The 26,898-nt window shown below is 43.1% G+C and overlaps 1 protein-coding gene across 2 annotated transcripts in view; it reads right to left on the bottom strand.

The window, feature by feature from the left end:
- MYOM3 (myomesin 3) overlaps positions 1 to 22,134 on the bottom strand; it is a 47,098-nt gene extending 24,964 nt beyond the window's left edge. For both annotated transcript variants that reach the window (XR_016443543.1, XM_090057817.1), the window contains exons 1-15: positions 22,013 to 22,134; positions 19,063 to 19,194; positions 17,886 to 17,960; positions 16,694 to 16,853; positions 15,521 to 15,678; positions 13,271 to 13,366; positions 12,475 to 12,563; positions 7,554 to 7,598; positions 7,223 to 7,363; positions 5,745 to 5,906; positions 2,775 to 2,916; positions 2,491 to 2,690; positions 1,749 to 1,802; positions 1,113 to 1,240; positions 218 to 401 (exon numbers count right to left, since the gene is read on the bottom strand). Coding sequence is in view for 1 of the 2 variants with exons in the window: in XM_090057817.1 (XP_089913943.1) it covers positions 218 to 401; positions 1,113 to 1,240; positions 1,749 to 1,802; positions 2,491 to 2,690; positions 2,775 to 2,916; positions 5,745 to 5,906; positions 7,223 to 7,363; positions 7,554 to 7,598; positions 12,475 to 12,563; positions 13,271 to 13,366; positions 15,521 to 15,678; positions 16,694 to 16,853; positions 17,886 to 17,960; positions 19,063 to 19,169 (1,741 nt within the window). In the remaining variant the exon portion in view is untranslated. The remainder of the gene's footprint in view (positions 1 to 217; positions 402 to 1,112; positions 1,241 to 1,748; positions 1,803 to 2,490; positions 2,691 to 2,774; positions 2,917 to 5,744; positions 5,907 to 7,222; positions 7,364 to 7,553; positions 7,599 to 12,474; positions 12,564 to 13,270; positions 13,367 to 15,520; positions 15,679 to 16,693; positions 16,854 to 17,885; positions 17,961 to 19,062; positions 19,195 to 22,012) is intronic.
- Between the last annotated feature and the right edge of the window lie 4,764 nt (positions 22,135 to 26,898).

Raw genomic sequence — 26,898 nt, 5'->3', positions numbered from 1 at the left:
TTTAATTCCAGCCTTATTGCTTGGTTAGATTTACATTGTGTGGTGACCAGCTGCAAAGTAATGAAACATGGATTTAAGGCTTTGAGAGACTTCCTGAAGTCAAAGCGAGCTCTGTACAGTGGCCTAACATAAAGGGCCAAGGAACAGGAAAAGCAGCTTGTGTTAAAGTTACCGCCTTTTCCATATTGTTTGTATAACTCATTATTTTGATGATTACCTAATTTTGTTCCAGGAGATATGGGCTCACTGGGCAGGGACGGCTCACTCACACCATATATGTTAAAAGACCTCACACGGAAACAGTAGGATTTTCCTTTAACAAGATCAAAGACTGCAAATCTTGGGGATGCCACGGGGATATCCAGATTAACCATTTGCCAGCAGTTGCTCCCTGCGATTGACTGGAAGGGAAAAGATGTGATTTAAAATCCAGAGAAATCAGAAACTTCTCAAGCAGTAACACTGTTACCCTTTAGGGCAAGGCAATACTGGGGCAGAGGTGGATTCTGAAGTTTTGTCGCTGTGTAGTTCCTCTCACCCTCTTCATACTTGATGGGCTGGAAGGGTTACACCATTCACAGCGCTGTTACAAACTCCTTGATATAGCTCTGCAGTGGCATGAAGAAGAAAAACTCCTCATCTCCCCTGTTTGGATTCATTATCAGACCCAACTTTGTGGGCCAGGCACCAGATCTGGATTTGAGTACTTGTAACTGTGGATCTAGGGAAACATTAGCCAGGGCAGCTAGGAAACTGCTGTCCTTTGGCTATCACCGCGCTGTGGATGTATTGGCAACAGCTGTGAAAGCTTCCCCACACACTGCCCTCTCACGGTGTCCCGTTCTGGATCTGCACTGACACCATTTAGGGAGACAAAAATAATTCACCTTCTGCCAAGATTATTATCAAAGGAACCAATTGTGCTGGTGGCTTTTTGATAAGGAGGACCCTCTCAAGGAATTGAGACTTACCAAGTCATTTTACACAGACCGTCATCAGCTGTTGTGTGTTACTGCTGACCTGTCTGACAGGTCTCGTAGTGGTGACGTGCTATAACCCATGGCCAGTCTCAGAAGCAACAATTCTTGCCCTTTCATTGTTTTTTTCCTTACCTTTTCCACATAGTAACTCAGTGGCTCCCTGCCTCTAGGATCGGGTTCATCCCAAGCGAGGGCCACATAATCTTCTCTGATCTCACTTGCGTGGACATTGGTGGGTGGCAGGGGGATTTTAATCTTTCCTATGGGAAGTCAGAATTTCATACTGACTCAATTATAACATAACATGAAAACTGTCTTTTTTAAACAGGTACATTTATGCCTTTCTGGTATTGAGTAAGACTCTTCAGCATGAAGAAGTCTTTGACCTTTTGGGAACATAATGGTAAACTACCCAAACTATTTGTTTATTTGCTAAATTTTGAGTGACCTCATGTCATTCCCACCAAATGAGGGGGAATTTATGAAAGTGGGTTTGACACACATGAAAATTTACCCCATATGTTTCTTTTATTTTTAAACAAACTTTATACTGCTTCCTAGCCTGCTACTGTGAGCTTGATAGTCATAAGTTTAACAGTATCAAATGGCTTCATTATAAACCAGCCTAGTATTCTGGATTGTTTCTGTGTTTATGCAGTGTAAGAAAATATTTTCTTGTACATATTTTCTCCCTAACCTCTTTGGCATTGCTGTATTCTGAAAAGTGCTTCTTTATGAAAATCAGATTAAATGTAAATTTAAAATTACCTTCCAGTTCATCTTTGGAAATTTCTATCTTCTTTCCATCATCATAAAGGATGGCTAGTGATTAAAAAAGTCAATATTATTCACCAAGGATAAGCCATGGGTTTAGAAGAAAGGCAAAGACAAAATTGATGTAATTTCCTTATGTGCTTTCAAATACCATAGTTGCAGTATTTTTACCTTCTCCCTTTCCAAATCAGACTATGTCAAAAAAGTGGAGCAAGCTGAAAAGTAATTAAAAATACATAAACCTCCTTGAAACTTAAACAAAGCCATCATTTGGGGTTAGATTTGGGTTTTGGACTAAGGTTAATTATTGACCACTCTTGCTTTTGTCTTCCCAATTCAAGTATAGCCAGGTAGGCAGAGATCACGTGTTTTGGCGTAAGGGAATGGCATGTGAAACAACAAGAGACATCCTCAGCTAGAGCAACTGCCAGTTTCTTGACTTCAATGGATCTATGACACTTTGCAGTAGCTGAGGATCTATGATACTCTGTCATGCAGTCTTGCTTTGTTCAGTGCTTAGAAAATAGCAAATACAGTATAAGTCAGTCTGCCTCTGGCTGTTTTAGTGTAGGCCAGTGGATTCATCTAGTAATTCTGCTAGAGCTTAAATATATATGTAGCATAGCATCGTGCCGTAGGAGCCAGATGCAGTGAAAAGCAGCAGCAGGGGACCTTGGGTAAATTATGGTGAGTTACACCCTTGGACTCTCAGAATAAATATGTTTCTGATACATACTCATCACTCTTTTGTCCTCATTGGGGTCTTTCATTGTAACTGGGTCACTGGCCTTTGAAGGATGACTGATGCCTGCATGATTGACAGCCTTAACTCGGAACTGGTATGTCTTTCCTTCAGCCAGGCCCCCAATAGGACATCTGCAGGCTTTCACAGGCTTGTCATTGCATGGTACCCAATCATCTGTGCCTGCCTCACACCTGAAATGAAACAGACACCATGCATTTAATCCTTGGTGTTTCTCCAAGAAGCTGCAATTTTTCTAACATGCTTGCCGTACATACCTTTCAATATAGTATCCAAAGACTGGACTTCTTCCGCTGTTACTGGGTGCCACCCAGGAAAGGATCAGGCAGTCTTTATTCACATCATGGCACTGCACATTGAGCGGGGATCCAGGGGCACCAGCCATCGCTGCCACAGCATCTGAAGAAATACAGAACAGTGTTGCTTAAGTTCTTCTGCCTCCCCTGTGCAATGAGCCCTTCAGTCTCTCAAGTCTTTCTTTTTTACAGAGGCAGTTTGGTGAGTTTAGCATTTTGAGTTTGGTGTGATGCAGCCTGCAGGGCAAGAGACACACAATTTGAAGAGAGACACTTCAATTACCCAGACATCTTGTGGGAGGATCACTCAGCAAAATCCAAGCGGTCGCAAAGCTTCCTCTCGTGCATGGATGACCTCTACCTGACTCAAGAAGTCTACGGGCCAACGAGAGGCAAAGCACTGTCTGACCTAGTACTGGCTACTGGGGATGACCTAATCGGCGACCTAGTGATTGATGGGAAGATGGGTGACAGCGACCACGAGCTGATCACCTTCACCATCTGCCGTAAAGCTGGCAAGTCAGTCAGCAACACAGAAGTCCTTGACTTCAGAAAAGCTGACTTTGACAAGCTCAGGAGGCTTGTCAGTGAGGACCTAAGGAACCACGACCCTAGGGAGAGGGGAGTTCAAGAAGAGTGCTTGGTCCTCAAGGGAGCGATCTTCAATGCACAAGTTAATTCGATTCCATCCTGGAGGAAAGGCAAGGGGGCACAGCAACCCCCCTGGCTCTTCAGGGAGCTAGCAGATCTCCTGAGGCTAAAAAGAAAGGCCTACAAAGGATGGAGGATGGGATTCATCTCCAAGGAGGATTACTCTGTACTGGTCCGGTCCTGCAGGGAGCAAACCAGGAAAGCCAAGGCTGCAACTGAACTCCAACTAGCTTCAAGCATCAAGAACAATAAAAAGTCTTTTTTCAGATATCTGGGGAGCCAGAGGAAAAGCAAGGGCAACATTGGACCCCTGCTGAACCAGCTGGGACAACTGACGCCCAGGAAAAAGCCAACCTATTAAATGGGTACTTTGCATTGGGCTTTCATCAGTGCAATGGGACACCCATGCCCACCATGAGACAAGGCGGTCCGGGTGAGGGAGATCCCCTGCCCTCCATCAATGCTGACCTCATGAAGGAACACCTTGAGAAGCTGGATACCTTCAAGTCATCCGGCCCTGACAATCTGCACCCCAGGGTACTCAAGGAGCTGGCGAGCATCATAGCCCAGCCCCTGGCATGGGTCTTTGAAAACTCCTGGTGCTCTGGTGTAGTGCCCAAAGACTGGAAGAAGGCCAGTGTGGTGCTGATCTTCAAGAAAAGGAGGAAAGTGGATCCAGCTAACTATAGGCCCATCAGCCCGACTTCTATCCTGGGGAAGATCTTAAAAAAGTTTATTAAAGAGGCCATCCTTGATGGACTGGCCAACGCCAACATCCTGAGGGATAGCCAGCATGGGTTTGTTGTGGGTAGGTTTTGCTCGACCAATCTCATTTCCTTCTATGACCAGGTGATCTACCACCTGGACAAGGGAAAAGAGATTGATGTCATATACCTTGACTTCAAAAAAGCCTTTGATCTGGTATCCCACAATCACCTCTTGGCGAAACTGGCCAATTGTGGCTTTGGGTCCACTACGATCTGCTGGCTGGGAAATTGGCTCCATGGTCAGACCCAGAGGGTAGTAATAGATGGCAATCACTCATCATGGTGCCCTGTGACCAGTGGGGTCCCCCAAGGCTCTGTCTTTGGACCCATATTGTTCAACGTCTTCATCAATGATGTGGACATTGGAGTCAGGAGCAGACTGGCCAAGTTTGCCGACGACACCTAACTTTGGGGCAAAGCATTCACACCAGAAGACAGGCGGGTGATCCAGGCTGACCTGGACAGGCTCAGCAAATGGGTGGACGAGAACCTGATGGTGTTTAACACCAAAAAATGCAAGGTTCTCCACCTTGGGAGGAAAAACCTGCAGCATCCTTATAGGCTCGGCAGTGCTACGCTGGCTACCACTATGGACAAAAAGGACTTGGGGGTCATGACTGACCACAAGATGAACATGAGCCTGCAATGCGATGCTGCAGCTAGTAAAGTGACCAAAACGCTGGCTTGCATCCATAGATGCTTCTCGAGCAAATCCCGGGACATCATTCTCCCCTTGTACTCGGCCTTGCTGAGGCCGCAGCTGGAGTACTGCGTCCAGTTTTGGGCTCCGCAATTCAAAAAGGATGTGGAGAAGCTTGAGAGAGTCCAGAGGAGAGCCACGCGCATGATCAGAGGTCAGGAGAACAGACCTTACGATGACAGGCTGAGAGCCATGGGGCTCTTTAGCCTGGAAAAGCGCAGGCTCAGGGGTGACCTGATGGCCACCTAGAAGTTTCTCAGGGGTGACCACCAGGATCTGGGGGAACGTCTGTTCACCAGAGCGCCCCAAGGGATGATGAGGTTGAACAGTCATAAACTCCTGCAAGACCATTTCAGGCTGGTCATAAGGAAGAATTTCTTTCCTGTCCGAGCCCCCGAGGTCTGGAACAGCCTGCCAGCGGAGGTGGTTCAAGCACCTACATTGAACACCTTCAAGAGTAAATTGGATGATTATCTTGCTGGGATCCTATGACCCCAGCTGACTTCCTGCCCTTCGGGCGGGGGCTGGACTCGATGATCTCCCGAGGTCCCTTCCAGCCTGAATGTCTATGAAATCTATGAAAAACAAATTCTGTGAATCTTCAAGCACCTACGTCTCTTCGACTATCTGTCCCCTAGACACAGAGTCTCACTGGCTTGTGATGAGACTTAGCCTACCAGGTGCCTATTTACTACTGAACAGGGGGACACAGGTATTTTTGGGACATTTGGTGTGGAGAGTCACTTCATGGTGAATTTTTCACATCATTGACAAAAGGCTTTTGTTCTAAGTTGGATAAAAGCCCATACCTACCTCTGACAAATACATAAGCACTCTGTTCATTGTATCCATCCAGTGTAGGGACACGGATAGTGTAGAATCCCTCATCTTCTTTGTAAGCACACGGCACAGTCAGAGAAGCCTCACGATCCCAGCATTTTATTTGCTGACGTTTGGAATCCTTCACCAACTTGCCTAGAGTAAAATGAAAAGGAAGTTAGAGAAAACTTAACTGAATTGTGTCCTGCCCAGGAGGCACACTTATATTACTACTCCTACTCCTACTCCTACTACTATCATCATTATTATAGCAGCTAGAAGCTGTAACCACGGACTAGGGACCCATTGGGCTATGTGCTTTACGAACACAAAACAAAAAGATGGTTTCTGTCCTAAGAGATTGCAAACTAAGCATTAAATTGGAAATAACGGGTGGATGCAGAGATATACAGGAGCAAATTGAAACAGACAATATTAGGCAACATGGTAGACTGCTCATGTGCTCTGCCTCCTGTCTACCCATTGTCAAGTGTGTTTGTAGATATTATGACTAAGGAGAGTTTTAAGGAGCAATTGGAAAGAGAAAAACTGTGGTGGCTTTATGTATGTTTTAGAGGAGCTCCTCCCACATGTGAAGGAGAGCAGTAGAGAAAGCATGAAGGTGCTAACTTGAAAACCTAACAAGGGGGTGATGGAGGCTGGTGTCATGGGCTGGCTGGAGGCAGGGGCTGACTTCCTGAGAGTTCACTTCAACTTAGAACTGTCTGGAAATTCTTCCACTAAAATTTAATCAAAATTGATATGTTGCCACGAGCAGCTGTGCTTGAGGACTTACTTGCATTCAGTGCACGAGATCTTCAGTACCCTCTGATACTTGAGCTATAGAATGAATTCAGTTAGTGCTGATTAATTAGCAGCTGATTAATTAGCAGCCTCTAAGGGAGAGGTGACATATGCACTAAGCCAGTGCATATTCAACATATAAGAACACATTCCCAAAGGATGGGAGAGTTCAGATATAGATCCGGTTCTCTGGCACAGGCCTACCTCTAGTGTGGCTTGCTGCTTCTACAACTGAGTCTAGTGGAAGGCAGGTGCTGCCTCCCATAGGTGTGATCTTAGCAAAGATCAACGGCCTTGACTTTGCAGCTATGCGGCCTCTCTCCTACACTCATACAGGATGCTCTTTACTTCATTCCTCAGCATCATCTTTGCTTTTACAGGAATATAGTAGCAACACACTGTGTTTTTACCATAGAGAACCAAAAAACTTAAAAATGTCTTATACAAGGAAATTAATTAGGTTCCACATTCCTCCATGAGACAGGTCAGAATGATGATCCTCATGTAATGGATAGAGAAACAGAGGTAAAAGCTAAACGACGACGGGCAGAATTGGGAAGAAAATCTTAGAATCCTGATTGCCAGTTCACCTTTGCAAGCATTAAACTGCAGCGTACAGGCTCAAGGAGGTATAAAAACAAGACTTGCTGATATGTAGGAATACACACCATCTCTGAACCAGCTGATGTCCCGTTGGTGCCCAAGTAAATCAGAAGAAAAGTAGCAGGAGAGGGTGAAAGGTTCCTTCTCTCTTGAGAACAAGGGTTTCAGTGCAAAGGCAAAATCTGCCTCTTTCCCAATGAGTGATCCTGTGAACCAAGAGTGAAAACATGGAGTCATAATAGAGACCAGCAGTTTAGCATTGTTACCCACTAGCTACAGCACTGAGTATGGGTGGTGCTTTTTGTACAGAATCAGGCAAGTGGAAGGAGGCACACCTTGTCTGAAGGTACCAGCAGGCCCCAGCAAGAAACGAACAGTGAGGAATCATTTACTCACTTTTATATATTTCTGAATCAAATCCTGACTTCTTCTCATAATATTCTGTAAAATAAGAATACACACACTTAACAGATTTGGTTTAATTGCTTATTGTCCTCTAAATAATATAAAATTGGATTCAAAATGGTGTTTCATTTCTTCAAAACAGGAAAAATGTTAAATGTTAACCTTGAAAATACCTGTGGGGTAAAACACTGGCCTACTCACCTGCTCATGACTCTCCCAAGTAATAAGAGTTTGTCTGTAAGAAACTGATTAATTCAACTGCTATAACTCCTCACATGGACACTGTAATTTGTAATGACTGGGCTCTCTTTTCAGTTTAGCTTGTAGTGACAAAAAGTAATTTGACAAAAGTCCCTAGTTTAGTTATATCATTATAGTAATGCCCTTACGTTTCCTTATGTAGAAAAGCTCTAAGCCAGCAGCTCCCAAACTCCAACAGATATCGCACCACCAATTTAAAATGATACAACTGTAAGTATCACCAGCAAGTTTTTCAATTCAACTTCAAGTATAATATAACTTTTGTCATATAAAATAATTATAATAAATCTGTTAATTCGCACCGCCGACAGGTTGTCTGAGTACCACTGGTGGTACCCATATCACAGACTGGGAATCGCTGCTCTAAGTCCTTTCCAAGAATATTTTACAAACTTAAAAAAAAAAGATATATATCACTTCACCCATGACTGAAATGCTGCCACTCTGGGACAGAGCAGGACAGCTCCTCAACACCACACAGAAACACTATACAGCAGAGAGCAGAGCGTATATATTAGTGGAGGTGGAATATGGCTAGGACAGTAAGGTTAAAACTCTCCTATTGTAGAAAGTGATATAGGACCTGAGTGACTACCAGTGGCTTGGATCTCAGGTTAGTGACTCATCTGAAGGGCATCATATCTAGTAGCACAGACCATTTTCAGACATGGACCCACTGTTGACTCAGAGAGAAGAGCATCACCTAAGGTATCACCGGCAACACTTAGTGCAACCCTATATGTTCCTCAAGGATCCTGCACACAAACAATGATCCAGTCAAACTTTACTTAGCTTGGGAGTGCTGCTGGGATTACAGCGCAAGATCAGGTGTCTTTGAGCTGGAATCTAAAAATAAATACAATCTCCAGTGAGGACATCCTGGTGCCTTCAGAGGCAATTTTCTGTGGCTGCAAGTGAAAGGATTGTGCTGAGAAAGCAGACTGGGCTCTGCACTGCTATGGAGAAATCCACCACTTAGAAGTGGCCTTCTATCTGTCCCTAGTCACAGATGAGCAAATGGACTCTTAATACAGCCTGCTCGATACTTGGCAAAGCATTACTTTGGGGACCCACTTGACAGGTCAATTGTCAGGTAAAAAGGAAGACCTAACAGAAACAGAGCCACATGAAAGTGAAAGTTTGGGGAGATGGCTGAAGCACAGAGTGATAGAGAATGTAAAAAGGAACTGCCAGCCTGATCCAGGATAAAGGGGACCCCCAAACAGCATTTGTAGAGAGAATGAATGGCCTGCTAAACAGAACCAGTTGGCCTGGGGACCTTCCAGGACGGCAAGGGCACTCCAGACAATGTGGGGCCAGGAGAATGGATGCCATTGGCTTGTTCAGTGGGACCGGGAATGTTTCCAGTGTGTGCAGGATTTAAGGCTTTGGCATAGTCTCTATTTTCGGACTGTTAAACACAAATAGCACAGGGCAGGGTCATATTACTGGAATGGCATCAGTAACGGTCAAGGGGGAAAGAGTAGCACGGGCCTGTGAACAGCCAACATAAGCAGCAACGTTAGAGTGGTATTTGATGTGCTGATATACAGCGCAGCCAGCAAAGACTCCCTGAAGGACAGTTTAATCAGGTACTACGAGGCATTTGGGCAGCATTCTCATCTAAGATTTTCTATTAACATGCCTTACTCTGGTCTCATGCCATCTCTGTTTCCACAAGGAGAATTTGGAAGAGAGGGATTCTGCTGGGGAAGCTGGGTGACCTCATGTTATTTAGACAAAACTTTTGCCTTTGGAAGCAGTAGGAAGCAGATTTTCCAGTGCTATTTGTTTCCAACATATCACCTCTCAGCAACAAGTCAACATCTTTCTCCTGATGGGATTTATAACTAGTTTGGGGCACTAAATGTAGCCAGCCGTACTATGCCAGCCACTTACTGAGGGCTCTAATATCCGTGGTCTTTTCCCAAGATGGTCTTATAGTTTTAAGCTCCGGATTGTTAGACATAAAAAGCCTGGCTCTCAAAGGTGTAGAGACACTGAACTTCAATAGGATCTGCAGTGGTTCAGACCTTCTGAAAATCAAACCAATACAGTAGGTAGGTCCTCATCCTGCCCTTGGGGATTCCTTTACTGAAAGTTTTACTGTCCTGGATGCCCAGTTTATGCTTCACTGCTTTCTCAGTTGCCCCTAAATACAAACAACAAAGACATTTTGCTCATTTGACTCCAGGGGCTATATCCTATTTCACTTTATGCACCTAAGTGGCATGTAAGTAGTTGCGTAACTGCAATTTTTGGTGATTCCAGTGTGCCCTGCATGCAAACATGGCAGCAGCAGCCACAGATCTTTCTGCCTTTTAGCTCAATAGCTGGGGGAGTGACACAGTTGTTCATCTTTCAACCAGAGAGATTCTGAACCTGTACCTCTTGCTTCCTAGGAAGACTAGACATGCCCAGGGCCACAATCAGGGCTGGACACAGCCTGGGCAAACTGGGAGGCTGCCCAGGGCTTGGACAGAAAGGGGGCCTGAAAGTGGTAATTTTTAATTATTATTATCATTATCTCTGGTGAAGGGGAAGCCCGATACTAAAAGTTTGCCCAGGGCCACCAGAAATCTAGGTACAGTGCTGGCCACAATGGGAGAAGAGGTCTGGCACCCAGGGCCCCCTCTCTTCCAGGGTAGCAGCTACCTCAGTGAGTCCTGCAGCCCTTGGCTTGTTCTGTGCATCCTGGCCCTATATAATAACTGGCCCTGGTAATAACTGCCTCTCTTCACTGCCAACTAGAGCTGCATGGACTTGTGCATGCGTTGCTGAATTGTAAACTGTATGTTAAGTGCCAAAAACTGTAGCTATGCAGCTGTGTATGTGCCAATTAGTTGCATAAAGTAAAACAGTATTTAGCCCTTGGTGTTCCCACTGATGATTGTTCTGGAGTTTATCTTTGGTTTATTTGAGCGGCAAAATGAGCAAGATTTTCTGGAAATGAATCTTACTGTTAGGCGTGTTTTTGATTGGCATCTCAGCCTGATTTGCTTACTGGAGGAGAGGATGAAAACAAGCATGTGCTCGATGTTAGCCATGTTGCTAAACAGTTTTGCTAAATAGTTTCAAAAGGTACTGTACTACAATAGTAAGTGTGGTATAAGAACCCACATAGAATAGAACAGTTACACAACACTGCCTTTTTATGTTCTTTCTCTGTTAAGGTAAGGATAATCCAGGCTGGCTGATCTGGGAAGCCTTGCAAACAAGGAGCTGCCATTGTTTTTATAAGCGTCTCTCTTGAAGTGTGTGTGCACGCGTGTGCATGTGCTTGGTTAAATGCTGAATTCTGACTCACCCAAGGCAATGTCTGACCAAAGGATTTTAAAGATATTATGAACAATACATGTCCATTACAATTCCCTGGTCAGTCTTCTTCAGGTTGTTCAGATTTGATCAATATACAGCGAAGAAAAAGAACAGTGACAGCATGGCCTGAGAAGCTGTTTAAGCATGAACACCAAATGAATGATGCATATTTCAGAAAAATCAGCTGTCTGCATCGTTAAGTTGGATTTCCATGTTATGATGCCAGAGGAGCCCATCTCTTCTATACCAATCAGACCTTTGAAGCAGCCATAATGGCATCTGCTACCATTTCAGTTATTCTTTTGCTCATGCCAGTGTCACTGTCAGTTGTCTATAGTTATGTAGGTAGATTCCAGACCAGGCTTTTGTAACAGGGGTGTTTTATATATAGATTACAAATGTCAAGGGCTAACCAACAATCGCAGGAGATGGCATTGCCTTTTCCCTGGCCTAAAGCTTCAAATAATTTTCCTTTGTAACCACAGTTAGTTTATTTCCTGCCTCTTCTCCATTTATCTTTCTTTAGCTTGGGCAGAATCTTGCGACATAATTGTCCTGCTTGGACTTAATAAAGAAGTCTATTCAAATTGTCACAACAGCTCCAGAGAGGAGAACTTTGAACTTGCTCATGAAGGGTTACTCTTTGGAGACAGCTGTGTGTATCCTCTGGTAATGCACTTTTTTTTCAGTCCAACCTTCAAAAAGACACTAGATCCTTTCTAAACTGCTGTACTTTCCAGTTAAAACAAATCTCTGGGTTATAAACAGCTGGATTTTGTCATAGTTTGGGCCAGTCCCTTCTGATTTCAGTTCATTTAAAATATTGGTTCCACCCTGCAATTACACTGTATTTAACTCTAACTCCTGACAGTATTAAGCATCAGGAGAAATATCTCTTTTTGTGGAGGTCTTTTGTTGTTGGATCACCAAACTGAACCCACTGGTTTACATGAAAATACATTAAACAAAATTTCATCCCCTTATCAAGGAGATTTCAATACCTGCTTTGAAAAAAAGTGGAAATAATAAATGTGAATAAATAAAATTAATCTGTATGTAGAAAAGGTGTCAAAAATACTGGCATTTTTCCTCTTTGTACACATAATGATTTAGACCAGCTAAACACTTTCTGGTGGTCTGAATATTTACTTTTGTAATGACAACTAAAATAAGAACGTGGCTAATTTTTAAGATGGAAAAATATATCAGTTGATGCTACTCAAATATTACAGTATTCATTTTGTGCAATTCTAGAGGCTTACTTTAATTAAATTGTGTTGAAATATCCACAAAGTTTTTTTTTAATAAAAAGGAAAGTAAATTTTCTACTTACTTCTGACAAGCACTGAAGCAAATGAATAGGCCTCACCATAAGGGTTTTTAACTTCAACACTGTATTCAGCAGAATCTTCCATAGAACATCTGAAATAAATGAATTTGTGTTTTCCTTTTGACCTTCAGTCTTTGGTTTTCAGCACAGAGGGTGAATTTAGATCAGTGTATATTAATATGGGCTGTTCTTTAATCTCACAAGTTAAAAAGGAAAATGAGTTTTTTACCAGTTTATTTTTGGCAATGGCAGTTATTGAGAATTAGACTTCTAACATAGTTTTCTCTTGATGCGCAAAGAATTGTGATCACTGGATGAAATTTGCCCCATGCAGAGACAGTGCAGGACCTCTGAATCACTGAAGCTCCACCGAGGACCCGGGCTTATACATATATTACTTATGTATCACACCGTCTTTTCATTCTATAAGGATTCTGAACTTACCCAGAGCTCTAAGCCTGCTTAAAATTTACCACGAATGCCCAAACTTTAAGGTATCCCTAGTGAAGTATAGAGAACTAAGGGGCATAATGAGAATCTGAGATAGATCATGAAGATTTTATACAAACCTTCAGCGACCCAGATTCAAACAAAGTAAAATAATTTTAACCCATGACTGAGCTATTTGAAGTATTGGGCCCTGTAGCAGGGTGGTACATCAGACTTTGGCTGCATCAACTTTCCCTTCCCAGAAAAAAACATTTTGTGTTGTATAGTTGACTCTTGTCAGAACAGGCCTTGAGGCTAATGAAGGGGGAGCTAAGCAAAGGGGGAGCTAAGCAAATGGTCCATACTTTACCTGCTGATGTAGAGCGTGAGTGTGCCAAACTTGTTCTGCATCCTGTATTTTCCTGCTGGAGCCAGTCGGAAATTAATAGGGATTCCATTTTTATACCTAATTGAACACAAGGATGACATATCGTTCAAGAGGGATTTGCCATTCTAGAGAAGAATAAGCTGGTAAATTTAAAACTTATTTTTAAAAGACAGGAGCAACACCTGGTTTAAAAGGGCAGTTTCTTCCACAGGGCACAGCTGAACAGGAGAGTAGACAGCCACCAGGAGCTCATTCTTAACTTCTTGATTCTGCGCCCCAGCCTAGTACAATCTGAAGCAGTCTGAGGGCTCCTCTAACTTGTGCTACGTGGTGCCCCAGGGTCCAGAAGCTACCTGAGGATTGCTAGCAGACACCACAGTCCAGCCATCTTCTCTGCCCGCTGCCTTCTACCCTGCTGATATCCTCAACTCCGGAAGTTGTGGGGAAGGAGTTATTGCAGCTAGGGTTTTTTTAAATCTCTGTGTTCCTTGGGGAGTAGCAAGTGGTTTCTCCTCTCTTTGTACTACTTGAATGGTAAAAAGGATCCAAACTGGGAAAGCAAATCTTCTGCCAAAGCCCCTAGCAAAACTACCTGAAACTCAGGTGTGTGAATACTACACCCATTTATATAAAAGGACGGTCAATTTAATCCCTTTATCTATCTGACTGAGGAACTAATTGTTTAATTTGTAACCTGCTATTACTGGTCTTTTTTGGTGTTTCTGTTCTTTCATTGTTAGCAGTAAGTTTTGCAGACCATCCCCAGAGATCTCCCTGGCATTTTCCATCCTGTGGATTTGTAACTAAGCAAAGTTGGTAAATAGAAGAGTTGCTTTATATTTCTCAAACTATAAAGACTGTAGCAGCTGAATAGATAAGCACATATGGTATCCTGATTGGTAGCCAAGCACCAGTGGTGTGTCCACAATGTTCCTGCACCTGTCTGGTTCATAAAAGACATGCAGGCTGGTTTAACTTGTTGGCCAATGACCAAGATGCAAGAGCATGGGCTAGATATAGGAAGTTAGTGTAGTGGCCACTCTCCAAGGCAAGTTTTTTATCAGGACAGAGGCTACACTGAACTGACAGCTGCTGGAGTGAATCAGAGAGGCTGGACCAGGGGTTCTCAACATGTTTAGACTTGAGGCACCCCACAGTAGACTCCAGGCACCCCTTGGAAAATGCCAGCTCTTTGTTTTCTCTTACTTTTTGAGTACTGAAGGATAATAAATAATTCTTCTGTTGCAAAGAACTCAGAAAGATCACAAGAGGCCACAATGTTTCTGACACTATGGATTTCTGTCAGAATACGTCACAAAACTATCATGATGAAAATAATCCTGCTGAAACAATTGGGCATGCTAAAAATAAAACATGTTGGAGATGGTCTAATTTACCATGATAAATCAAAATCTACCATGATAAAAAGACGTCAACACGTATTTTCAGATGCAACTAACCTAGCGAAATGGTGATTTTTGGCGCTGTTTTATGACGTGTATCTAAACAGTGCATAACATGTACAAGTGCCCTCTGGTTTTGTCTTGTGAATCGTGTTTGCACATTTAATGATACTAGCATTGAGCAGCACCCCATGGCACGCTTGAAAATATCTCAAGGCACCCCAGTGTGTTCCAAGGCACGCTGGGTGAGAATCACTAGGTTAGACATTGAAAAAACTTTATAATTAATAGGCTATAAGACTAAATTTAGATCCTGTTTCTACCTCTGCGTGGAGCCTGTAAAGGACCAGAGGAGTCAAGGTATGACAGCTCTGGAATCCGTCCCATCCTGCGCTTCTGGGCTTTGCCGGTCATCACGTGGGCCCAGGAGGGAATTCCCCACACTCTTGTTTCCTGCCAGTACCAAGGGGTTTTTTGCCTTCTATATGCACCGCGTGCTGGCTGCAGCCAAGGCTGGGGATTTTGCCTGAAGTGTGCGATGTTGTGGGGGTGTTTTCAGAAACGGACCCCCGTTCATTGGAAACTGGCACGAGGCTCAGGAATGCACATCACAGAGACTGACTGGCTGGTGACGACTCCTGTACACTGATTCCAACACACAGGGGTGGACTGGAAGCACGGACTTAGAAATTAAAGCGACGTCTTGAGTATTCTTAAACTCCCTTCCAATTTTTAGGTCTTTCTAACTAGACAGAGGTGCTGATCCCGCTATCTGCCTCTCAGAATGATGTGCCTGGTCCTCACGAGTCATTGTCCTCAGCTCACGTACCAGGTAACCTGTGGCGGGGGGGAAGCCAGGACTGTGCAAGTGAGCTTCACTTCCATTCTTTCCCAGACCCCATGAGCTCGGAGTGGGATCCAGAACATGGGTGGCCGGGCTGATCGCAGCTCAATGTATTCTTTCTCTAGGCGAGCTTTCTCCAGAGCCTACAGTAAGGAGCAAACACACAAGGGAAAGAGCAGATGGTTATGTTCCAGCTCCATGAGGTTTTCTGCAGAAGTGGCATTTAGAAAGCTGACAGCCTTCCGCTGCCTGTTACAAAGCCGCACGCTGCTCTGGTCCAGCAGCGGGCTGGTCTATGAAGTCAATTATTGTGGCCGCTAAACAAAGCTGAAAACCATCTTTGAACCTTTATGGAGGAGACTTGTCTCATTCACAAAGCAGACAGCCAAGGCATTGCCTTAATGAGGCCCCCAGATTTTGAAAAAATTTCTGCTTTCTGGATTTAGTGACTTCAAAAAATAAAGAGGCAGATTCTCAGCTGATGCTACCCCCAGTAGCTCCATTCAATGTAAATGGAGCTTCACTTTTCATGTATCAGCTGAGGATCTTGCTCTAAAACTCTGCCAGTTAATACAGTTGTGAAGAGATAACCCAAAGCTGGTTTATGGACAGCTACTCAGTCCTTTATGTAGGAATATGTGGTGTTCTATGGACTCCAACGACAAAGTACAAGCTTCATTTCTCACTCGGTTTTCCCATATATAGTGATTACTTTGCTGGAGTTTCAGACCTGGATGCATGCTATGGCTGTATCTATGTTGTTGAGTCCAGATATGGGTAACTTTCACAGCGTTTTTATTGCTGGGTATAGATCTACAATTTCATAAACAGTAAGAAAATGGCTAGAATTTCCCCCTTTTAGTATCATATGAATGCTGGATGAGACTCAAGGTCCATCTCATCTAGTGTGCTGTTTCTCATGCTTCCAGATGTACCAGGTGTTCAGGAGAAGATGTGATAACCCCACAAAAGCAGACATGGCATGATTTACCCCTACACAAGGTCTCATCCTGGTCTGTACTGGTTAGAGATTGGTTGGGCCTCTTGAATTTAATTGGGCTGAAGATTTCTCCCCAAATTTATTCTAGTAAATAGTTATAAGCCCACAGGTATTTCTGTTAGCCATAGAAAAGTCCCGTCCCTCTCTAAGTATCTGACCTTCCTGCGAAGGGCTTTGCGGTCAGCTCTCACACGCAGGAGTCTGCAGTTCCTAATGACAGTCTTTTCCAGCTTTTCCATTTCATTTCCAAATCGAACTCTCTTCTGTCCCCTTTTCTCCAGTTCCAGGATGGCAGTTTCTGTCCTCAGCTTGGCATCCCTGAGATGTCAAATACACATATTAAAACAGCCCAAGCCCTTGTGAAATTATTGAAATGTTTTATTTCATTGAGGTCAAAGCAAAATCTTTTGTTTCAACCTAATTTTTAATTAATGTAATATAGAATATGATATGATCAAAATGATTTTTTTCAACTCATGGAAGGGAATATTTTGGAACAGTAAAACAATTCAGAGATTTTTACTTTTCATCCCAATATGGCAAGAAATGAAATGTCAGAAGCTCAGAATTTCCTGGGAGATGCTTGTTCTGCTTTTCAAAGCTGAAGGTGGACAGGAATACTCTTTCATTGGATAGATTTGGTGGTGTATATAATAATGTAATCTTCAATATATTTTTCCTAGTGAATAGTCTTATCACCTGTGAAAGGTTATTATTATTTCTACAGCTGGGAAAACTGAGACACAGAGGGACTGTGTGCTACAAAAAGCAAATGAGCAGGAACTAGACACCAGCCATTTCTGTTTCTCAGTCCCAAGAGAAGTACACACAACTACTCCATCCTACGGCTTTCTGATGCATTGCCAGGATTTTGCCTATGGTGCTTCCTTTCCAGCTACTGCTTTGGAGAAGGCCACCCTTTCTTAATTTATTTCTGCTTGCCCAGATGGCAAGTGAATGGGGCGTGTCGAGAAACACTAACGTGCCCAGTGTTAAGAGGCAAACAATCATATTGTTGCTTTATTAATCTGGCTTTCCCAAATTTCTCTTTCTTTTCCCTGTCAGGCAAAATTCCATTTCCTGTCCGTTTTTGATTTGTTGCTCACAAGCAGGGAAATATTGCTTGTAAAGGGCATTCAGGCAATTTTTAGTTTCACAGGTTTCTGTGTGGGAGCTCAGGATGATACAATTTAAGCTTTTCTAATCCATCTGGCCTTTTTTACTACCAACACCGGCTCGCAGAAGGGCCACAAAAGAATGACTGTGAACCAGTGCCTCTTTTAGGCAAATGTAGAGTACATGTAACACAGTTGATATAGTAACTGTAGTGACATCAAATTCTTGACTTACTGTGATATTTCGGAGGTTAAGGCGAGGGCAGCTGCTATGGATAACTCTGAAAGGGTGAAGGTCTCTTCTTCCTCACTTCCACACGGTGCGCACACAGAAGAATTCAGACAAAGTTGAACACATTTATAAGCAAAGCACTCCACAACATGCTTAGTATATAAGTTATGAAAAGCCCTTTTGTAACTGAGCAGCTTAAGTCCCATTTTTGGGCATCTCTTCATCGCCTCCATTTTTACTAGGGGGCACCACTAGGAAACATGCCCTGCCCAGTCACTCCCATTCCACATCCACCAGCTGCCAGAGACCTGTAACACAACAGATCATGTTCGATGTCCATCCAGTGCTGCTGTCAAGGTGTTCTTACTGGTGTGTACCCACTACCCAGCTCTACCCTAGCAATTGCTAGCTACATCATATTTTCCCAACATTTGGTACATGTGGGGCAAAAGGGGGTAGGTGGAGTGTGTTTCCAAGGTGGTGCCCTCTAGTATTGGTAGAAATGATGTAGACATGCCCTTAGACAATTTTGGAAATCCTAGTTTCTTTAGAAGTCAATGGCATTTAGGCCCAAAGACACTGAAATTAAGTAGTTTTGGAAACCTTGTTTTCTCATTTAACCAAGAGATTATCAAACAGCATAATACAGAAAAATTTTCATCCCAGTTTCACTTTTTGAGGACATTTTGACTGATCACTGATTCCTTGAGTCACCTAGACCTGATATATTCACCACTTACTGAGAATGATTTATTTGCCTGGGCCTGACTGAGTTACTTGGAACTGCTGTAATTATTCAGAACCCATTGGCTTGCCTGAGGCTCGAGCAGAGCAAGCTCACTGACACACCTCATGTTGCGTAAGGTGAATCTAGTCACTTGTTCAGAACTCGTTGACTGGCCTGAACTTAACTGAGTAATCTGGATCTGGTTCACTTATTGAGAACCCATAATATTGTTTGGACCTGACAAAGCCATCTGGAATTGGGTGACTTACCTCTCACCTCACTGCTAATCACTCCCTTGAAGAATGCCTTACATTCAAAAGCTTGTCTCACTTTATCCCAACCATGCAGTTAGACCAATCAAAGATTTCACCCACAAAAATCCTTGCCCCTTGCATAATTCCTGTACCATCACAGCTACAACATCACCCTAGTGCTATTCATTCCTTGATTTACCTGGACTTGAACTTAGTCTTTCTTGTCCTAGAAGTCATTTCCAAGCTTCGCTGTCTCTCTTCCTTTTGCTCCTCCTCTCTCTGATGAAACAAAGTTCGAGTTTCCATGTTGAATGTTCACAGTAGAAGTTACCTACCAGAATAGATTCAAACACACAGTGACACTGACTTTCAAATGAAACATCTCAAATGGTTCAGCAAAATCTTTCATCTGAACATCCAATGAGCATCTCTTGACTTCAGTGGTCATCATATCAGGCTCTTGGCACATCATTTCCATGACTGTAATGTGCAGGTGTGGGAGCCATGCGCACAAACTGGACCTGGAGTCTGCGTGAAAAGAAAAACTAGAAACAAAGCAGTAAACATAGAGAATATCTTTGGGAATGGTAATGTTACTAAACTGACATCATATGTTTTGATGCAGAAATTGTTGGGTGAGATTCCTGGGCCTGTATTATGCAGGTCAGACTAGATGCTCATAGTGGTCCCTTCAGGCTTCAAAGTCTATGAAATAATGTAGTTTCCTGTAATCAGCTCTTGGTGGAAAATGAAAATGAAAGAGAAGAGGATCCTTCTGGGTAACTTGCAAACCTTTTGTTGAAACTGTAGAAAAATAACAGGCAGCTGGTTTCTAAGATCCTGATCTAATACTAAATAAAGCTGCAGGAGTCTTTCCACCGATTTCAGTGAATATTGGATCAGACCCCAAAGTAGCTTGTAGAAGAACACCATGGTCTTAATTAGTATGAAGGCTAGTTAAGGCGGAAATGGTACAGCAGAGGGCAAAGATAAGGTACAATGGGCTGGATAGATAACCTGAAACACTGGGGACAGTATTAGACTATAAACAGAGTTCTGCATTTCAATAGTGGAATTTACTATTTAAAACAGATCGATATGCAGTATTTCATTAAAAAAAATCCTAACTTTCCCATGTCATAGTTTTAATTATTCCTCTAGAATTGCAATCTGTTGGATGATAAGGAATACTCATTGGTAGTCTCAGATGAACAGACTGCTGAGGATCTAACAAGGCCATCTGCTTGGCTAATAACCATCCTTCATTATGTTTGGGTGGAGAAGGACTGATGCTGCTGTTGTGACCAGACCAGCAGGAAGAGATGGCAAGGGAAGGTGATTGATCACACCTGCTGTATCAGGAGGCATTTGAAAATGTGACCAGCAGGTGTGGGTAAGCGGGAATGATAGAAGAGTAAAGGAAGAGAGGAGACAAAAGCAAAGCTTGTCCATTTCTCCATCCCTAAATCTGTCCTGAATCAGCATCATTGTTTTCTGAGCTAATTTCCCTCTGCCTGTAGGCTGAGATGTACTGTGAGACCAGTTAGTGTAGTGCTCATGAACACACTAGCTATAGTGAACCGACAAGTTTGTATTGTCCATGTTTGGGAATCACCTTGGGCCCACAGCACTCAAAAGAAATCCTCTATTCAGCAAGCATTTCCAATGGCCTCTGCATACCGTACTCCAGACTTCTGCTGCCTCTCTGCAGATTTCTGGTCTCTAGAGTTAAGCCACTTTTTAAAGTTACAGTTCCCAGTATGTCACCATAACTATAAAGGTAATTCTTTATTTAGGCCATTGGGTACAGCCTGATTGCCAAGGTAGTTCTCCCCAGTGCTCGAAAGGTGGCTTGAGAAGCTTTCAGAGAATCTGGACTTGGTTAGAGATTTAAGCTTTTATTCAATAAACTGTTGAATTTTCACTCTGTGACCAAAGAAACATCCCTTCCTTATTCTTTTTCCAGAAGTGGAAATAGTAAACAATGTGGGTACTAGCCCCCATCCATTTCCTCCCTTTGCTGCCAGAAGAGCTAAGCTATCTCTGCAGCTCCTCCTCCAAGGATGAGCAGTGTGCTGATTTTAGGCACTGACTAGATACTTGGGGGATTAAGCAAATACGATTTAAAAAGTGTATCTATCCTTATCTCATTCCACCCTACAGCCTTCCCAGATACCCAGCTCATAAACCCTAAATATTACTGATTTTCTGGCTTCTAAGCGCCTTGGTACTTTTTTGAAAATAAGATTTAAGCTCTTTGGAAAATGTTACCTTTTTGAAAACTATTCGTGCCTTTGAACTTGTCATTGTCTCATTTCAAATGAAGATTTTTTCCCCTAACTTTAGATTGTGCTTTAATTTTATTCCATTTCTAATTCTAAAAGGTATTTTGTTGAAAGAATGATGTTACTGCTATAATTATATTGTTTAATCTAGTCTTTAAACATTACTGTATGTAGTAAGCTTAAAATAGCTCAGTTGAAACCTTCTTGTAGTGAATACAAAAATATCCCAACATGCAGAGTGAGCTTTAGAATTATCATAGCAATAACCCATCGATAGAGCCCAGCTTTGGAAGGGGGTTCCCTTTATAGCACAAGCACAAGCAGAAGAAAATCAAACAAAACAGATTTGAAAATAATACCCCTATGCCCTTATAAAATACTGTTTCCTGTACACTATCTTCTAAACTATTTAGTAGTTTTTGGAGTAATTCTAAACTATATTCTTTTTCAGGTGAAGATGACTATCAGGCATCAGATTTGTGTTTCCAAATTCTACACCTAAATATCCACTTTCCTTTTTTTACAGTTTGTTTTTCATGTGATAGCTTTGAACTAGCTCTCAATGCTCTGTAATCTAAAACTGTCTTAGAGAAACAGAGCTGTAGTCCATTAAGACAATATCAGTTATTATTACTGCTATTTCTTTCCAGTCCAAATGTAGATATTGCTAAATAGATCAATTAAAAATGAATGCAGGGGGAAAGATTTCACAAAGAAAAAGCTGAAAATATTATCAGCTCTTTCAAGGTACAGAAAAGAAGTATGAGTTATCTCTGAGAAACAATTCAAGTAAAACAATAGCTGCTTGTGCTGATGCTACTTTAAAAGCCTTAGAAAATCTTGTATATAAGACAGTCTACTTACTGACAAGCTAGACCAGTTCCGAGAAGTCTTCAGTGAGGGTGCCCGTCCTCAAGAAAGATAAAGGACAAAGGCACGTTTTCTTTTCTCTGTTGATGACATTAAAAATGACTGTCCCCAGAAGAATGTGCCCCATGGTTAAGTGCCCACCCCGGAACCTTAAATATAGCACTGTACCGTGTCACTGCAATGACAATGGGGAAAACCATGCATGGCTTACAATATTGAAGCCGTTTATTGCTGCGGCAGCTAATCAGAGAATCTTTTTTAGGTTCACAAATTAATACTGTGGCCAAAACAATCTGAAAGGGACAGGTGCTTCCAGATCTTGGGCATCAGACTGTAGTGTTATCTAGTGCTCCTTCAGGGCAGTATTTCACAAAGCCTCCAGAAATGAAATGTAAATGTTTTCATCTCCTCTTGGGATTTCCCTCGTGTTATCTGCAGTTGCTAAATTACACAGTGAAACTCATTTTGACATCTCTTTAGTGAATGCCAGTCTCCAGCCTGTTGGTGTCAGTGGATAATTAGATCAGGAGCTGACAGCAGCTCTGTGCTTTGATTGGCTTAAAGCTGTCTCCACTTGTGGGATACATTACAGAGTTCATTAGTCTGATTCTGAGATAATGTGATACTTTTACCATTATAGGAAAATTGAAGTCTGACCCATCCACAGGAGACCAGCTGATCTATTTGCCTGCCTGTCCAGTATAAGAGCGATGTATATAGCAAGCTCTCTAGCAGAAAGTTGATTTTACTTTTACTTAAAATACTGGTGTCAGCAGTCTGGATAAGTTCATGCCAGCATTGTGACGGGTTCCTGATGCATTCTGCTGTCTCTGACCCTGGGACAGAAAAGGGGGTGTATGTCTGGGAGTGGATAGTATAAGGGCAACTTAACTAAGGTGGCGTTCTGTACCCCTTTGGTAATCTAGGTGGCAGTTCTTAGTTGTCTAGGTGACCTCTTTAGCACTTCTGTACAGGTAGGATTTTTATTTCCCTAGCAGCACAAACACATATATGGGTGTGCATAAACTGAGCGTGTCAAAGTAACCATTGACTGGGTACATACATGGCTATGTATGCACAAATAGACATGTACTTGTGTCTAAGAGCTGAAAATGTAGATGGCTGAGAACCATGACTAACTATTAGACTGAAGAGGAGGAAAGACCTCCTATATTGCAGTACTAACAGCTGAACATGTAGGGTGCTTGCCTGGAAAGCTGGAGATATAAGCAAGTAATGCCTGACGTCAGAGTGGTGGGTACAGAGGCTCTGGGAAATCAGAGATGCAGACACACACTCCATTTGGGCATGAGGGGACTAGATTTTGGGTCTCTGGCTTCCCAGGTAAGTGCCTTAACCACTCAACTGTTGAGCTAAAATACTGGAGTGTCCCCGTCCCCTATTTGCTTCCAGGAATTGCACTTGGGAACACACATAGGTAACTGTCCGTGCATGCAAGGTTACATGTCCAAGAAAGAGAATCCCTGCCAGGTGTTTCTCTGCTGAATCCAGTTGTCATGATATTGAGGGGATGCATGTAGCAGCCAGAGTGAATGTTGGCACTCTTGAGAAAACAAAGATCTGCACAAACTATTCTCGTCTCTCTTGGAAATCACTTTCTCATTTTGCCAATATACAAATGAACATGCCCAGTTCAAATGTTCGGATCCCAGAAAGACTGGAAGCACCTCTCAGCATCAGGCTGCAGGTACTATGCAAGCTTTCTAAATAGAGTTCTTCCACTCTTCTCATCTGAGCTCCTCTGAAGCAACTCCTTTTTTTCTCCTGGTTCCTCCTGAGTAACCACTGAAAGTAATGACCTTTAGTGCACACAAAGCAGAACTAAGATACAGACTATTTCATCAGAGTTCCCAGGCTTATAAAGATGCCAAGGCATAACTCTTCTCTCAGTTCTGCTTCCTTTCAAACTGTATAGCTTTCCATCTGTGGTTTTAAAGAAGCTCCCCCAAGATGCTACTTAAATAAACCTGAGTGGAACATTTCTCCATGTAAGTTATTTTCAAATATGAGAGGCAAAGCTTTTACTGGACCAACTAGATAGTTAGGAAAGATGTGAGACAAGCTTTTGGGTACAAGGTGCCCTTCCTTAGGTCTGGGATGGAAGTGGATACAGCCTAAGCTAAATACCTGGTAAAACAATGACTTGTTTAACTGTTATGTGTTGTAGCTGTGATGGTGCAGGGACTAGATAAGATACAATAGCCAAGATGGCCCAAGGAATGTGTGAGAAGCTAAACAGAAGGAGTTGATTTTCCTGGTATTTAGTTTGGGCTATATCTGTTTCTTGCCCAGATCTGAGGAAGGGCCAACATCTCTTCCAATTCTATAGCTGGTTCAGCAAAAGACAGTACCAAACCGACTTTGCTTTTTGCGTATTCCTTGGACCATCCTGGCTATAACACCCCAACCATGTTTTCAAATGTAACATCTCTAAGTGATAAATCAAAGAGTGACCATACAAGAGAAACTCAATCCACATCATGTATGCGTTTCAGTCTGCTTCACTGACAGTCCACTGTGAGCTATATCCAGGATGGCTGGCACTGGGAGTGGCTGGCTATGTGGCAGCTTCTTACATTTAGCTGAGCAAACCAAGAATGTAATACTTTCCGATAGAGTTACTGTGAACACCTGCCACTGTGATATCACCAAGACAAGGGGGACTGCAATATTCATCTGTCACCGGCAGGACATCCAGCTAAGAATAAGTGAAGTCTTTTTTCCAAGGAAGCTACAATTATTTTATTGTCTAATTCAAAACTCTCTTATCTGTAAAGGCCAAGGTAAATGTGAAGCCATCTCCAGTTTGTTAACTAGAGCTTGCTTATATTAGAAGACCTTTGAAACTATGTTGAAACTACTCTGTTTGTCTGGGGCTGTCTTTGCACAGAAGGGAGCGAACAGACCTAGGTAACTGGCGCTTTACCCAGATGTTTTTCCATGGCAGATTTTGTAACAACCAAAGCTATTAATCTATCTAGAAGAGAAAAAAGAAGAAATATGGGAAAGCCATTTTGTAAATGGAGACAGGGAGCGAGAAGAGGATTTTACAATACACCTTTACGAAGACTAAATAGGTCAAAGAGCCCTTCCAGCCCCTCTTAAAGGGTATAATTTCAAAAGAACACTTCCCTTTAAGTTAATAAGGTGAGTCAGCAGACAAGCATGTTGGCATGTACTTAGCACGTCAGAGCCTAAAAGATGTTCTTTGTCATAATGTACCGAGTAAGCTGTAAGCAGAGCAGGGGCTGGTGTAAAACAGTCCTCTTTGTACGATCCGATGCAAAGATCCTTTCTGTTGACCTCAATGGACTGTAGCTCAGATTCCTATCCATTACCATTTAATTGGGCCCTATTCTGCCAGGATGGATAACAGAGGGGAAAAGGATGGATGTGGAGCTGGATGCTAGCTTGAACTGAAGGCCCTGCCCACCCCCAGGTTTCCTGTGTAACTTTGGCCCAGTCATGTAGAACGATATCCTTGAAGGTATTTAGTAGGTCTCTGATGTTGCAGAGATCACAGTCTCTTGCTGGCTCCTCTCTGCATCTTTCAGCAGCAAAATCCATTCTAAGAATCTGTCCCTAAAGTTTCTCTGTGCCTCGGTTCATCACCTGGAAAACAAGGATAGTAGCACTACCCTACCCGCCAAGGGCTTTGCAAGGCTTAGTCCATTATAGACGGTGAGGTGGTCAGCTATTATAGCAGCAGGAGACATGGAAGTACCCAAGACAGATAGCAGAGGGATGTGAAAAGCCTATACATGCTGCATTTCTCAACAGCATCTTCTGAATACTCTCACTGAGGCCTCCTTCTCTCCTGTGTCATCGTGCTGACCCTGTGCCTGGCATTTTGTTTCACAACACTGGCCAGAATGACGACATTGGTATTTGATTGTTCCCTGAGTATCTCTGCTCAGAAAGCTCCTGACACACGATACCCAGCCTTCAGGCCACGCTGAAAACAGGAGCCAACATCACTGGTTTGAAATGCAGACTCTGCTGGCGGGGAACATTACCTCTTGGATCTTGGCCTTTCCATGGAAACATCACATTCACATGCCGCAAGGCTGGGGGCGCCAAGACTTGGGGTCCGCCAACCAGCTCCAGCTGCGTTGTTATGGAAACAACATTGGGCATGAGCTCCAGGATATTGAGTGGCATTAGCAAAGGCAGCACAATGGAAACGTCTTCTGCGGCTGATAGCCAGGCTGCGCTCACGATCGTTGCCTTCACTCCCCTCCTGCCATCGCTCTGGTGCTCACGTCCATCATTTATTTGCACCGTTGCTGCATAGTGGGATAGTGTCACGATGACAATCCAGCTAGCTTAGGCACTGACCTGTGACAACTGATGCGCCTCTCAGCTGAGGGGTTGCTAAGGGCATTGGCCTGGCCCCTGAGCCCGTCATCTGCTTTTGACGTTCTTGCTCCAAGTGCCACCAGCTTTTCAGCGTGTCACTGTTGCTTTTAGTTGTTCAGTAGAGCTTTTGGGTGGAGGACTGGAGTAGAGAAGGGCTTTGCTAGTGTTTGCTTGGCCCCATTCTGCTTCCTGTTCCTGCTTTGAATGACCACTGGCCACTCTCTTCTGAGCCCCTCTTCTGGATTAAATCTGGTTTTGCCTTTTCTCTTCCGAGCTACTCTCACACAGTATGGGCAACATAGTAACACCCTCTTAGGGTGATACTATACTTCCAGGTGAAATGAGTTTTTCTGGGTCAAATCCTAGTGATTTTACTCCAGTAAAACTTCCTTTGAGTTTAGAAAAGACTTGGGCCGGAGGGGGGGCAGGAGCTCAGGATATGATCCAAGTGAGATCTGGTCTCAGTCTTGACCAGAACTGCTGTTCAGGGCATCCTAAGA

This window comes from Crocodylus siamensis, chromosome 7 (assembly GCF_052110815.1).
Source record: "Crocodylus siamensis isolate JL-2025a chromosome 7, ASM5211081v1, whole genome shotgun sequence".
Taxonomy (NCBI): domain Eukaryota; kingdom Metazoa; phylum Chordata; order Crocodylia; family Crocodylidae; genus Crocodylus; species Crocodylus siamensis.
Note: the sequence above shows the minus strand (reverse complement) of the source record. Positions and strands in the feature narration are given on the sequence as shown.